Source organism: Chelonia mydas, chromosome 9 (genome assembly GCF_015237465.2).
Source record: "Chelonia mydas isolate rCheMyd1 chromosome 9, rCheMyd1.pri.v2, whole genome shotgun sequence".
NCBI classification, from domain to species: domain Eukaryota; kingdom Metazoa; phylum Chordata; order Testudines; family Cheloniidae; genus Chelonia; species Chelonia mydas.
The window spans coordinates 82,409,013-82,423,266 of record NC_057855.1 but is presented as its reverse complement, the minus strand read 5'-3'; the positions used below and the strand labels follow the sequence as shown (position 1 = coordinate 82,423,266).

The window sequence follows — 14,254 nt, the reverse complement described above, 5'->3', positions numbered from 1 at the left end:
GATGGTGTTCAAATCTGGATCTCAGTCAGGGTTAGCTAATGCTCAGGGTTCAGGTTTGAAAAGCTGACGTGGTTAAGGCTCAGGTTTGAATTCAATGGAGTCAACATTTCACAAGTTGTTCCTGTGAGATTTTGTCCTCTAGTGTGACAGTTTTGTGAGATCAGCTTTTCACCAAAGATTATTAGCATGCCTGAGCTAGATTCAAAAATTAAGCTCTTTAGTTTTGGAATGAAAATTTTATGGACCAGTTCAGGACCATGGATTCAAACAGAACCCTTGTCACCCCTAAAATTCAAAGGAGTTCAAATTCCTCATTGTCAAATTCAAGATTCTGACTTTAGTCCATTATCAATTTTTTTTTCACTTCCAGATTGTTCATACACATTTGAAATGGTGCCTTTATATTCTGGGATAAGCAGAGTGGAAAAGGAAGGAAGGAAGGAAGGAAGAAGGAAAACATGGATGAACAATAGAATGTGGTAACTGTATGCTTTCCTCCTTCTTCTTATTTCAAAAAGAGCCAGGCTACCAGAACTGAAATGCTTTCTGCACATTAATTTTCTTATTAGTTAATTTGTCATGGTAATTTTAGGAGAGTCATAAAAACAGAGGTCATAATTATAGCTGGGACACTGGATACACCTGAAAGCATCAACTATAAAATTAACTAGGTTTATAGTGCAATTATAAAAGCATATGAATTATTTGGGCCAAATGTTCCCCTGGTGTAAATAAGTGCACTCTAGTGACATCAAAAGAGTCATGGAGGCTGATTACATCAGTGTAGCTCCATTGGGCTAACCTACAATGGTGTAACAGATCGGAATCAGATCTTTTAACACCAGGGCTGAATTTGGCCTCTTAGTTCTGTTCTGCTCATTTACCATGTACCATGTAAAAAGGTAAAAAATGTTCCTAGAATGGCGAATACAGTAACAAGTGTTTTATAGCAACTGATAGATTTTGTAACCTTTAAGATAAACACACTTTACTCTGATAGAGGTGTCTTTGTAACGCCCTTCAGTTTAAATCTTAACGTCCAATGCATAAAAATCACAACTTTTAAAAGAGATAAGTAGAAGCAACCATGGGCTTCACAAAGGAGGACTTGGGCATTGCAGCACTAAACATCACATCACTTAACTTTTCAGCACCCTGCCACCTTGTGTCATTCGCAACCCCAAGTGAGGCAACCAGGCTCCCTATGCATTGTGTAGGAAGAGTTGGGCACCTAAAATAGGGATGGATTCACAGAAACCAGCCTGTGGAGTGGGGAGCTGTCTAAGCTCCCCTGTAGGAAATGCTGAGAAGTGGGGTGGGACCTAAGCCCTGCCCCTCAAAGGGAATTAGGCACCTATCTCTGCTCAGGATTCACCACCAAGCCAGGAACTCTCTCCTGGAGTTATGCACCTAAGCCATTTCAAGAATAACAAGGCATGGTTCCCCTCCTTACCCCAACATCTCTTTAGCCCAGTGATTAGCACACAAAGTGGGAGAGCTGGATTCAAATCCCTACTCTGTTGGATTCAGAGCAGGGAGCTGATTGGAGGTCTCCCATGTGTGTGTCATAACTACTGGGCTCAGAGTCGTTCTCTTGCAGGTCCAATGAATCTTTAAGTCTTTCATACAAGGTGGGAGAGATTGAGAGAGACCCCTCTCCCATAGCCATCATCTGGGAGACCTGTGTTCTTGTCCCGGCTCTGAATCAGGCAGAGTAGGGATTTGAACCCTGGTTTCCCACATCCCGAGTAAGGGCTTTAATTACTGGTCTAGCAGAGATAAAGGGGGAGGCTCTACTGGCCCCTGGCTGTCTGCTGGGTGTATTAGGCATGCTCTAAGAACACGTACCAGATCAGGCCCTGCAGGAAAGGTAGGCAGGGAAATGCCTCGTTTGTGAATCCTGCCAAGCCCTAGACATGACTTAGGAAGTGAGCAGCTTTGTGATCAGGACTTAGGCAGCTTTGCACATGCCCACAGGCAGCAGTTTAGGCACCTAGGGGACTTTAGATGCCTACAGGGGTAGGTGGCAGCTGAGGAATGGTTTTGTCAGTGTCAGTGACAGGCACCTAAATACTGCTTGAAAATCTAGCTGAGATACAGTGCAGCTGCATTTCTACATGACCTCTGATTGCTTCTGACATTTCCAAACTGTTCTCCACTTCCATGAACACCAGGGACTCACTTTGTTAACTGGATTTGAAGCTGGCCCTTAAACATTAACAAACAGTGCAGATGTTGTTATCTCTTTGCTATTACCTCAACCATATATATGTGTATATATCTATATAGCTCAGTGAGAGAGAATCAAATACTTGGGAAGCAGATTCGCATGGAAGCTTCAAAATTCTGCTTTGAGTGCTGGCGAGAAACTTCCCAACAGCACGTGGCTCTCTGCCAGGATTTAGAGTCAGCTGCTATTAAAAAGAACTTGACAAGGCCTTTTTCATCTCACAGATCTTTATTTTAAAAATGGCAATTTTTCAGGGCTGTGTTGTAATGGCTCTATATAAATCAATGGAACCCCCTCACTTGCAATGCCGTGTTCAGTTCTGGTCAGCCCAGCAAAGTGCATAGCAGAAACAGAAGGGGTTCAGAGATGTATAATGAAAATGATTAGACACACAAAAAGACTGAAATGGTTGGGGCTGTTTAGACACCAGAGAAAGGACAGTATAGAGAAAGGTAAACTGGGCTCTCCCATTTACTCTTTCTCATAATACAAGAACAAGGGGATACTCAATGACATCGAAAGGCAGGTAATTTAAAACTGATAAAAGGAAATACTTTTTACCCTACACTTAATTGATCTGTGGAGTTCATTGGCATTAGATAACACTGAGGCCAGAGTTTAGTTAGAATTCAAAACACATTAAGCATTTGCACAAATACTATTACATTCCCAGTCACACTACAAAGAATTTGTAGAACACCAGAAGAGTTATAAACCCCTGTGCTTCGGGGCACAAGCCAACCTCTGGGTGACAAGGATTATGAAGACACTTCTGTTAGGTTATTCCACCACTGACGAATCCAAGGTTTCTTGCACCTTCTTCTGAAACATCTGACACTGACAGATGCAGGATTCCGGATTAGATGGACTATGGCTTTGATCTGGCATAGCTACTGGCATGTTCCTATATTGATTAATGTATCCATGAGGCCCAGGGTGCAGAGATATGGGGTTCCATTTTGAAGGGGCAGGTGTGGGAAGAGAAGCTGAGAAGGGAGCTGTGCTGGCAGAGACGCCTGAGGAATGGAGTGCCAACGGCTGGGCATTTAAGGCTTCAGCTCTGCCCGGCAGTGTGCAGGGGCAGTGCTGCATCTGTATATAGGAGACAGCACAGGAGTGGAGGGGTAGGCCAGGAGGAGGAGCTGCAGAGCGAAGCTGTGAAAAGTCAGGGGTGCTGTCCAGTGAGACTGCCACAGTCCTCTGATCTCAGAAAGGCATGTCAGGGCTGAAGGGTTAGGATATAGTGAGAGGATGTGACACGGAGGGTGTTTGCACTGTAGCTGGGACTGAGCCTCCCCACCCAGGTAGACAGATTCACACGAGCGGGGCTTGAGCTACCGTGCTACAAATAGCAATGTGGACATTCCATCAAGGGCAGAAACTCGGGCATGGCCCCTAGGCTTCTGCAGCCCAGCTCCAGACCAAGCTGCAACCTCCCCACTATTATTTTGAGCAAGGTGACCCTGCTAGAACAAATCGGTCTACCCAGACAGGGAGGCTTGCTCCTAGCTGCACTGTAAACATACCCATGGATGTTCAGGGCCTGCAGAGGCTCAGTGGGATTAGCTACCCTTCCAGCTTTATGACTGTATGGAAGTGTGGGCGTTTGCATGCAGGGCTCTGTGGTTTTGTAGGTATGAATTACTCATTCATAAAGAGCATGTGGGTAGCTGTATGTTTGCAGATATGCATAGCTTGGGTTGGGTTTGTGCCTGGTGTTTTAGGTGTTATTGGTGGGTGTGGGGTAAGCGGCTGTGTGTCTGAGAAAGAGAATTGCCACGTTGCTGATTTGGTCACGTGACTTACGATTTCCAGCTATTTTATTTTTATTGCTCACAGTTCAAAGACCAAATGTTCAAGTGTTTAAATTTTCTCTCCTGCTGTAAATGTCTGGAGAAAAAGATGTAATCTGGCTTTGCTTTGATACTGATACAGAACAACCTGATCAGGGAGTAGCAGCTATCTTGGCATTCTCTTTGAAAAGTGCTAATTCATCGGTAAGCAGCCTTCTGCACTTTAAAATGGCCCCTGTGCTGGTCCTTTTATCTGACGAGCTTATACTACAGCCTTCCTGTTTCAGCTAGTTTGTGAAATATTTAGTTTCCTCATCTCTCTCCTATCTCCTTACATTATGACTGGCTACAAATGGACAGAGAACCTTGGAACAGTGAACTTCTACAGCACTGGTCTGAGTTCAAGATGCTGTGGTTAAAAAAAAAGGCAAAATCTTCCCTTGTGTACATAGTGGAACCAATGTTATGGAGCAGCAAAAAGGGAAAGCCATAATTGCTGTGGGACCAGTCACATCCACAATGCAGGGGAGGAGGTCAGGTTATGGAGAGCCCCACCTAGAGAACACTGCATCCCCTATGTACCCAGGAGATGTACTCTGTGGAGGTTCTCTTCTAACCCTGGAGGGTGTGGAGAGATATGGGAAAGGGGACTAGTGAGTGTGCAGTGATGTAGATCTACTGCCCTAAACTCCCTGCATAAAGAAATGTTCAGATTCAGACCCATGTCTAAAGCAGCAGGAAGCTAGATCTGGAATTGTAATTTCAGTTGTCTATGGCCTCAGAAGCAGGAACTCTGGGGAGCTGGTGGGGAACCCAATCTGAATACAGGGTTACTTCATGTTTGACTTACACCCTGTAACACCACTGACTTCAGTGGAGTTACTCCTGATTCACACCAGCATGAGAGGAGAATCAGGCCTACAGACTCTGTGAACACCAGAAAGATTAGAGAAAACTCTGTGAGCCGGGTCCTGCAAGCATACCACTCCCACTAAAGTCGATGGGAGTCACTGTGTTGAGGTATTGCAGGGACTGAGCTGTGTGTGTGTGAGAGAAAGAGAGACAGAGAGAGAGAGTGCTTCTGGCAGTTCCCTGGGCTTCAAAGCTTGCGCATAAATTAATTTAGAGCATCAGATGTTTATAAATCTGAAAGGTGCATTTGAGGATGAACGGTGATATGCACTAGCTCAGTTAGTGGAGCTGACAGTAAGGAATCTGCAGCATAGTTGTAAAATCTCAACAGAGTATTTTATCATTTTCCCCATTTACATTATAAAACTCTAATTGTTTTCTGATCTCCCTATTCTGGATTCATTGTTACATAGTAAGTGGATTTAGCACTGTTGTAAGGTTCTCAGTGACAATCCAGAAACTTGAGGTTCACTCTTTATCCACAGTCACAAGGTGGGCAGTGGTTATGTGAACTCCTCCCACAACACCCCACCAATGTGCCTTAACCTTAATCAGGCAGGACAACCTGTAAGGGGTGAGAAGCATGCTCGTTCTCCAAACCAATTTAGTCACTGGCTTTCCTACTGAGTTTGCAAACAAGGATGCCAACTAGTACCACTTGTGATGTGGGCACCTGTTCTCTCTGAGCTGGAATTTCAGCGTTGACAGATAATTTCCTGTGTACTATAGTTTTCACACACATGTGCCAACTTACTGTACCTTGACATAAGCGACAATTTTCAGGGAGATAGTTGCAAGATAGAGCGAGTTCATTGCAAAGTCCATCAGATTCCACCAGTCATGTACATACTCATTGAATCCACCATCCCACATCTCCTTGATTTCTCCCCAAATAAAACCTGTGGAAAGAAAGAGAGTTTATCTGCATGAGGGAACATTACTGCCCATGAAAGCAGAGCAAATCCAATGTAATAAAAGGCAATTATAAACTAACTGCTTGGGAAAAAATGCCTCATCCTTTTTCCTTTCCTACAAAATCTAATAAAGCTGCTTACAGAGTGTTATATAGCAGAATGGGAAATGCAGTCAGAAAAGGAACGGCTCAGGCTCAAGCTGTCCTGCCCAGTGCTTCACATACTAAGCACAAGGAGATGCTGCATGAAATATATATTCCTTTTAACTGTTCTAGGCCAAAGTTCCCCTTTAGAAAGTGTGGGTGACGTGGCCCAGGGGAAATTTTTATTGATTTAAATAAATAAATGATCTGAGTAAATTTATTTGTCTTAGTTATTAATAGAGCACCCACCCCTGTAGTGTCTAAGGGTAATTCAGTGCTCCTTAATGATGCCAGCGTGGCAGCCTTGAAGGCTGATTTCCCTACACTTATCCATAAGACAGGTGACAGTCACACAAGCTTCCCTCCATCAATCTGCCTCAGCCCTGAGATGGAAGGATCACATCCATTCTCCAGGCACATTCATTCAATTTCACCTTATTCCATGAATAGCGCCACTGACTTCCATAGGACTACTCGTGAGCAAGCTACTACTCAGCATGAGTAAGGGTATCAGAATCTGGCCTTCAGTTTATGGCCTCTTTGCTGAGGCTGTCAGCTAGAGTTCCACTTAGCACCATTTGTGGTGGTGGTTTTTGCGATGTGGACGTTTATTCACTAGGAACTGGACTGAGACAATCAACTCCTTTCACAAATGTCAGCCTCCAACAGGGAATTATTCTCACTTGTTACTAACCTAGGCTAAATTTGCCTACAGTCGTGACATAAGGCTCCATACCCTGTTACCACTCCCCTAAGCCATCTAGAGTAACATTTTCAAAAGAGCCTATGTGATTTCAGAGCCTAGCCCTCATTTTCAAATGTCACTTAGGTATTTCGGAGCTTAGGGTATGTCTACACTGCAACTGAGTGGTATGATTGTAGCATATGTAGTCACACCCGGTTTAACTTAAATCTACCTAGCACGGGTTCAATCATAGTAAAACCACAGCAGAACAGGTTTCAGTGTAGACGATACAATCCTGCCTGGACCCTGTGTACACGGGTAGCTAGCCCGAGTAGAAGTTCATGCTGCTGCAGCCCCATTGCTACTGGCCCCTGTGCTTGCTAGACTAAAGCTAGCTCGGGTATGTTTTCTGCGGTGTATTCATACCCTAAGTCCCCTTTTAGACTCCTAAGTGCCTAAGGGACTTTTGAAAATGGGACTTTTGCTCCTAAGTCCCTTAAGCACTTATGAAAATGTTACCCCATCCCCATATATTTTGCATGGTTGAGTTTACAGCATTGGACGTGACTCAAGAACCAAGACTTAAATCAGAAAAGAAAAAAAATGCATCAAGAGAGTGGCTAACAAACATCCGACAACAGAATTATGACGTGATCCTCCAAATTGGGATATCAGTTGAGTCTGTTTTCTAGGGCTTTAAAGGTTCAATATGAAGAACAAAGAGCATGGAAATTAACTGTTGCAAACATAAAGATATCAATCACATTTTCTTGGCTGATGCTCACTGGTCAGGTCAGCAGCATGTTATGACCAATAAGGTAATTTTAGTACAGCTGTCTTAAAATCTTTGCACATACAAAATAAAATAAAATAAAATAAAATAAATCAATGGAGCAGCTTCTGCTGAAGATCAACTATGTTGTATTTATTGTGAGTAATCATAGTTAGCATTGTTACTATAGTTACTGTAATGCTGTCTGCACTGTACGTGCCTGGTCGTTCTTTCTCTCTCTCTCTCTATTTTACAGATATTTCATAAACAAAAAAGGACGTTAAAATAGTTAATTCTTCCTTACAGACACATCAGCATCTCATTTGCAGGTCTGTTTTTCTCCAAAGAATTTCATATAATTTAAATGTGAAGTGGAGGGTGCATTAAGTGGTAGGAAAAAAGGGTGTGTTCGCTGTTTATTCCAAGATGAAGTGAGCTGTAGCTCACGAAAGCTTATGCTCAAATAAATTTGTTAGTCTCTAAGGTGCCACTAGTACTCCTTTTCTTTTTGCATGTACATTTCAGCTGCACATTTGCTAATTCCTATTGTTTGAAGACTACAGAGAATGAGGCTCGGGCTGTGTGAGAGCTGTAGGGCTAGCCTGTGTGAAGCACAAACTCTCCTGTGTTTTTGGTAAAGTTGGTCACAAAGGGAAAAAAAGTTTGTTAACGTTTTCGCAACTCTGTCCTTTACCCATCCTTTCATCCACAGTTAGAATTTTGTAAAAATGATTCTGACTAGCAGTAAAACATAGAAGCAACATTTTTGGTTTTATTTGGAAAAAGAATGTGGCAGTATTTTGTTCAAATTTTGAAATGTTTGAAATTATCCAACCAGTTCTAGTCTTAGAACAAACTAGCTGTTTGAGCATGTAAGCTTAAAGATGGGGTTTTGAAGAGATACTTGTTATCCACACTCCCCTTCCAGTGCCGCAACCTGAGTAAGTCTTTTTCTGGCCCACTGCAGATTTAGGGACTTGGGAGAATTTCTTGCTCAAGACTGGATGGTGGTGCAGACGGAGATTTCTGATACATTAGGTTCATCCCTCGAATGAAGAATGACACTATAAACACTGTGTTCAGCACAAAACATGGGATGGGGCAAGATCACCTTAATTCACCTGTTGGCCCCAGTTCATCCAGGAACATTTTCCAGGGATTCTCCAGGGATTCCCACTGTGTGTGGGGAATTCCCAGATGCCATGTTAGGGCAACTCAGCATCTCCTCTATGCCACCAGAGCAGCACAAAGAGGCCAGAGAAAGCAGACAGAATCTGAGCCCAACTAATTTAGCCTCACAACACAACAAGGTAGGGAAGTTTGATCACGTCTCCACTATACACTTGGTGAACTCAGGCCCAGAGAAATTAAATGCAGAGCTTGGCAGAACATTTTCGATGAAATTTCATTTCAGCAAAATGTGCTGTTTTGTTGAAGCCAAAAAATGTTGTGGAGATCGATCAGTTTCCATAAAAGTTTCAGCAGGAAGGCTTTTGGGTCTGGGGAGAGAACAAGCAAGAGAAACCCCTATATCTGGGCGGAGGGGAGGTTATTCTGTTGGCCTAGGATGGAGGCTGGACAGGCACAAGTCCCTGATTTGGAATGATCTAGGCAAAAAAACTCTGCTGTGGAAACAGGCAGAGCCAGGCCTTACATCTGGGTCTCTCACACACATGTCGTCCTAAAACAGCCAAAAGGTTTTGTTTTCATTCCAATGCAGACCGAAAACAAATTTTGAAACCTCATTGTGGTGCTCCGGTCAGCTCTATTTAACCGACCTGTCCCAGGTGAGACATGAAGCTTGTCGTAGAGCCAGGAACTGAACTTCTTTGAGTCCTAACCCAGGGCTTGACCATCCTACGAATCACCCTTCTGAGTAGGGACGGGCCCAAAGTGAACGTGCTGAGCCCAGAACCTTAGGGCTGAGTTTAAAGTAAGTCCAGGTTCGAAACACTGGACCTGATTGTACGTGCCAGCTGTAGGGCAGGAAGATGGCACCTTCATGGCAACAATGCAGCAGAAAGCAACATATATGGGCTGGCTTAATGGGGGAAGCTACATCATGAGTGGCCTTGCGATGTCACATTTGGCAGGGGAGAGTAAGGAAACAACTCTCTCTTATTTTATATCTTTTAAAAGCATTTGTATTCACATGGCCTCTGAATTGGGTGAAGCACCTGATCTTGCAGGAGTGGCTTGCTGGAACTGAGAGGAGTAGCCAGCAAGAACACTATTGTGGAATTTGCCCTCTGCCCATACAATCCTTGGCAGATATTCTTCTCGGCCCTACAGCCTGTTTTCATCAGGAGAAGCAGATTTCTCTTAAGGGAACCTCAGAATGAGACTCCAGCCTAAGCCGATGGTACATGGGAGCAGGTACATTTTAACACAAGAGCAAGGTAGAGTAAACGAAGCCAGACGTGAGCCTAATGAAAGGAGAGCTTGTGTTTCCTCTGTGAGTCTACAAGGTTTTATTTGCCACAGTGTGCATTTGAGCTCAAGGCAGCTCAGCTTGAAAGGGGAAATGAATCTGACTCATCAAACGTATCAAAATGTGGTTTTTTGCTCTTACACTTCTGAGGGCTCTGAAAGCTGGGTTCCATGCTGCCATATCGTCTTTATTCTTTGCTTTTGTGAAACAGACAGAACGGGGAAGCTGCCACTCATTTTTCTTCACAATTAGGGCTGCACTAATCAGCTTGGAGTAGGCAGCTTCTGCTTTGACATTCCAATAACCAGCTCTCCCCCGTTCATATTGGAGAGCTAGACGGTAACTTGGATTATGTGCCAGCACCGGGGCATAAGGCAGAGCAGCAGTCTTCCCTCTGTTGCCCCATATGCAGACAGTCGCGTAGCTAGGGGGGGAGCGGGGCAGCGGCCGCTCCCCCACTGAGCACAAGTGGTGCCTTGTCAATGTCTTGGCGCCTTTTAAATTTTCCGCTGTTGAGGGAACAGGGGGAAAGATCCAAAATGTCAGGACGGGTGGGGAATGGGCAAAGAGCGAGCAGACTCTTAGCTCTGCCTCCCCCGTGCACCAGCCAGTGCAGTGGAGCCAATATGAGAGAGTCACAATTTGTCGCTGGTATAGGCCAGCAGCCAGTTATGATGCCCCTTCCCACTCAGAGCAAAGGGGAAGTGAGGAAGGAACTGTGCATCAAACGGACACAGCACCTCTCGCGGCTACCCCAGGTTGGTGCAGCTTCCTGAGGGCTATGCCAAAAGACACAGTAGATGGCAATAAAAACAACAAAACAGCCCTAGCCCATAGTTCCAGAAGAAGGACAGCAGTTAATGAAGTTTCCAGATTTGGTTGCCAAACCTGTTTACACACAGATAACACCGAGACTAGCAATTAATCCACATGCAGTTATCATGAGCGTAAGTCTGCCAGTTGAGGCCCAAGCATATTTGTGTTTCCTCTGATTTACCTAGAACCCAGGGTAGGATCATCCATTCAACGACAGTGGGAGGTGGTCCCTGCACATGGAGATCAGTCCTGACAATGTGCTGCGATGCCAGAAGTAGCATGAAGAGGAAGGTTAGGTAAGAACCGGTGTGGCAGATAAACTTTATAAATGGCTTTTTAATGAACAGTCCCAGCCTGCTCTTAGGTGCAATTAAATATGCCACAGAAAGCACAGGAAATAGCAGTCCAATGGTGATGCAGGTCAAGAGCTTGACTGCCCAGTGTTTCCGCCTCCATCCTGGAAAGCCGTCGTACCAAAGTGTAGCTAACAGCTGCTGGCAGTTTGGCTGAGCAACAAACTGGAGAGGGAGAAAAAAAGGAAAAGGTTAGAAGGGCAAAGATGCAAAGGCTTCTCCTGGACGGTGATCATCATGCACTTGGGATAATTTCCCTCTTTGGTAATTCACATGAGCTGCATGGCCGATACGTCCCCCCGTTTTCCTCTGGGCTCCCAGTGAGTGAGCTACAGTGCACCATGGCCTTTTACTGGGGATGGACCTGTTTTGGTTTTTCGGTGGTTGTTTTTTTTTTAACTCAAGATGAAAACCCGTTGGGAAAGAAGAAGAACCACCGTGTACCTTTCCCCAAACACCAACCTAGGCCTATGGTAGTGCCAGGGATGGCAACCAGATTTCCGGAGTCCCAAGCTACTATCTTACCCATAAGGCTAGCCTTTCCCATCAAGGCATCCTGACAATCAGCATTCCAAACCGGGGCGGGCACAAAGCCACACAGTTAATGTGCCAGGCCCAGAATCTTAATCTGCCATTTATGCAGCCTTGCAAATGGGGCTAAATTGGGCCTAACCCTGACATGGGTATGTAGGTGTAAAGTGAAAGCAGCTGTCCCCAGTTAAGCCACCTCTAAAGGGCCAGGCCCAGTCATGTTCAGAGATGTGCCACCAGGGGCACGAGCTACTTGAAATACAGTGTGAGGGTGCAGACAGTGGGTGGGGACACAGCCTTGTCCTCTGTCTACTGGTCAGCTGAGCTGGCCCGGATGTTAGGTTTAAGCTTTATCAGAGAGTTTAAAAGACACTCTTTAGCTCCACACTTTCTCTCCCAGAGCTCCAGAGTAAAATGCTACTCAGACGTGAGTAAGGGTGGCAGGACAGGGAGCTGGATATCGGTAAACGAAAGTCTGAAGGAAACATTTCTAGATTTTGGGGACAGATCTCCTGCTGATCCCAGCTATGGAGATCTGTGGTATATTCTGGACCAGTTCTGTATGCAGGTCAGGAAGAGAGGGGGATTTTGCTTTTTTTTTTTAATACAGGCAGGATTTTAGTGCTTAACTTTGCTCTAGGAGGCTATTTCTGTTTTTAGTGTCCCTCAATAGAACAGTCACTGGTCTCATGTGAGCCCTAGTGCTAGAGTTACATAATTAATAGTTACTCTGAGCATCTTCTATTCCCAAGCTGCTGCTTCTCCAAATGCTTTTTTCAGCTTTTGGCAGACTCAAAAGAGCACTTGGCGGCATTTAGAAAATGATTTGGAGACCAGATAGGCAGGAAGAGACAGAGTGCTAAACTCTGTGTGTGTGTGTGTGTGTTTGCACGTGTGCCTGAAAGTGAACATATGCATTTGTGCATGCAGGCAGGCACATGCAAATGTAGGGGCGGGGGGGAAGGGCTCAGTAGGCGAATGCATGTGGTTACATGACGTTCTAACACGGAACGACTGGTGGGAAGCTGGATGCACTTTTGGCAAGGTTGTTTGTTGTCAGGGAAAGGTGGGCAGTTGTAAAATATCTGAGTCTAGTCAGGGAGAGGGACACTTTTGATCACAGAACAAAAATGACACTTTAATGTTCAGTTCTACTCTGAAAATGACTTTGAAGAAATGGGCTCATGAGATTCTACATTTATGGTGCCTGAGTGATTCCATAGCAGAAGTGCTTAGTTTACAAGTAAAAAGATGTTTTTTTCTAACCACCAGTCCTACAAACAGCCTTAGGATTCAAAACTCAAGCCAAGTTCTTTCTGTCTTGTGCATCAGCATCAATAATAAATATTCTGCAACCAGATGCTGCCCTCAATTACATCTGGGCAAGCCTATTGCTTTCAGAATATTTCTATTCAGGAACTTTTCAGAACAAAAGGTATATTAAGGACCCTATCCCCATACCCAATCCGAGCTCATTACAGGATGGAGGCATACGTGCTTGTTTTTTGCCTTGCGATTTTTTTCATCCCCCTTGATGGGGTTATCCTTAAATTCATAGTTGATCTAAAATATTCCTGAGGGATTCCTTTGCGACTTTTCACTCACACTCTACCAGTTCTGCATTCAAGATAACATGGAAAACCCATGACCTTAGGTCTAATCATATCATTTCACTAAGGTCTTGTCTACACCAGGAGGGTTTTATTGTTATAATTATGCTGGTATTGTTAAACCAGCAAAACCCTCTTAGTGTCGACACAGTTAGATCGGTGTAAAAGTGCTATACCATTATTACTGCATCTACACTCGGGCTTTTACTGGCATAGCTTTATTGGTAAAAAAAAATCACCCCCCTAACCAACATAGCTATACCCGTGAAACATTTAAGAGTAGACCAGACCTCTGAGACTGATCAGAAAATAGATTCAAGGTGGTGAGTAATCTGAAGATGGCAGTATTATTTGTTATTCATGGAGTGTCTCTGGAGAAGTGAGATTTGGTGTTTTATAGTGTTATTAATCCCCAAGTCACATGTACATTTAGGAGACAGTTATGTGCTCTTTGAGCCATTTCCCCCCAAAAATGTATCTTATACCCAGACCTGTTCATGGGTCCTACTGTTGCCCATCAGATGATTTCAGATTTGACATGGCAAAGTCACTTTCATAATAAAGGTTCCCGCACATACCCAGACTTTTAACTATCCATTCACCACTAAAACTTCCTAACAAGACTTAGCTCTTACAGGGTGCTCTTCATCCATGATCTCAAAGCTCTTTTTAAAGGCCAAGCATTATCATTCCCATTTTAGAGAGGAATAAACTGAGACCAGGAAAAAAGAAAAATGACTTGCCCAACATCACACACACAAAGTCAATAGCCGAGCCAGCGCTAAAACCTACGTCCCCTGCCTACAAAAAGAGTGGGCAGGTCCTTGAGAAAAGCTTATATTCTCTCGTGAGTATTTGAACTGTAACCTGAAGGATTGCTGGCATACAAAAGTTGGTATTCTCATTAATGCACTGGTGAAGGGGGCTGGTGGGAAATCCTTTCTCAGGAGCTCTCTCAGCACCTAAAGACATGATCTCAGAAGAGTCAAATGGTGATTTACTGTTCAAAGGGAAAAAAATCAAATAAGAAATTGACCAATTTATAGAGGCAAGATAATCCCTTA

The 14,254-nt window shown here is 44.1% G+C and overlaps 1 protein-coding gene across 1 annotated transcript in view; it reads right to left on the bottom strand.

The window, feature by feature from the left end:
• The window catches only part of TRPC5 (transient receptor potential cation channel subfamily C member 5), a 133,843-nt gene that overhangs the window by 30,864 nt on the left and 88,725 nt on the right, over positions 1-14,254 (bottom strand). The window contains exons 4-5 of the mRNA XM_037908824.2: positions 10,878-11,214; positions 5,695-5,834 (exon numbers count right to left, since the gene is read on the bottom strand). Of these exons, the coding sequence (XP_037764752.1) occupies positions 5,695-5,834; positions 10,878-11,214 (477 nt within the window). The remainder of the gene's footprint in view (positions 1-5,694; positions 5,835-10,877; positions 11,215-14,254) is intronic.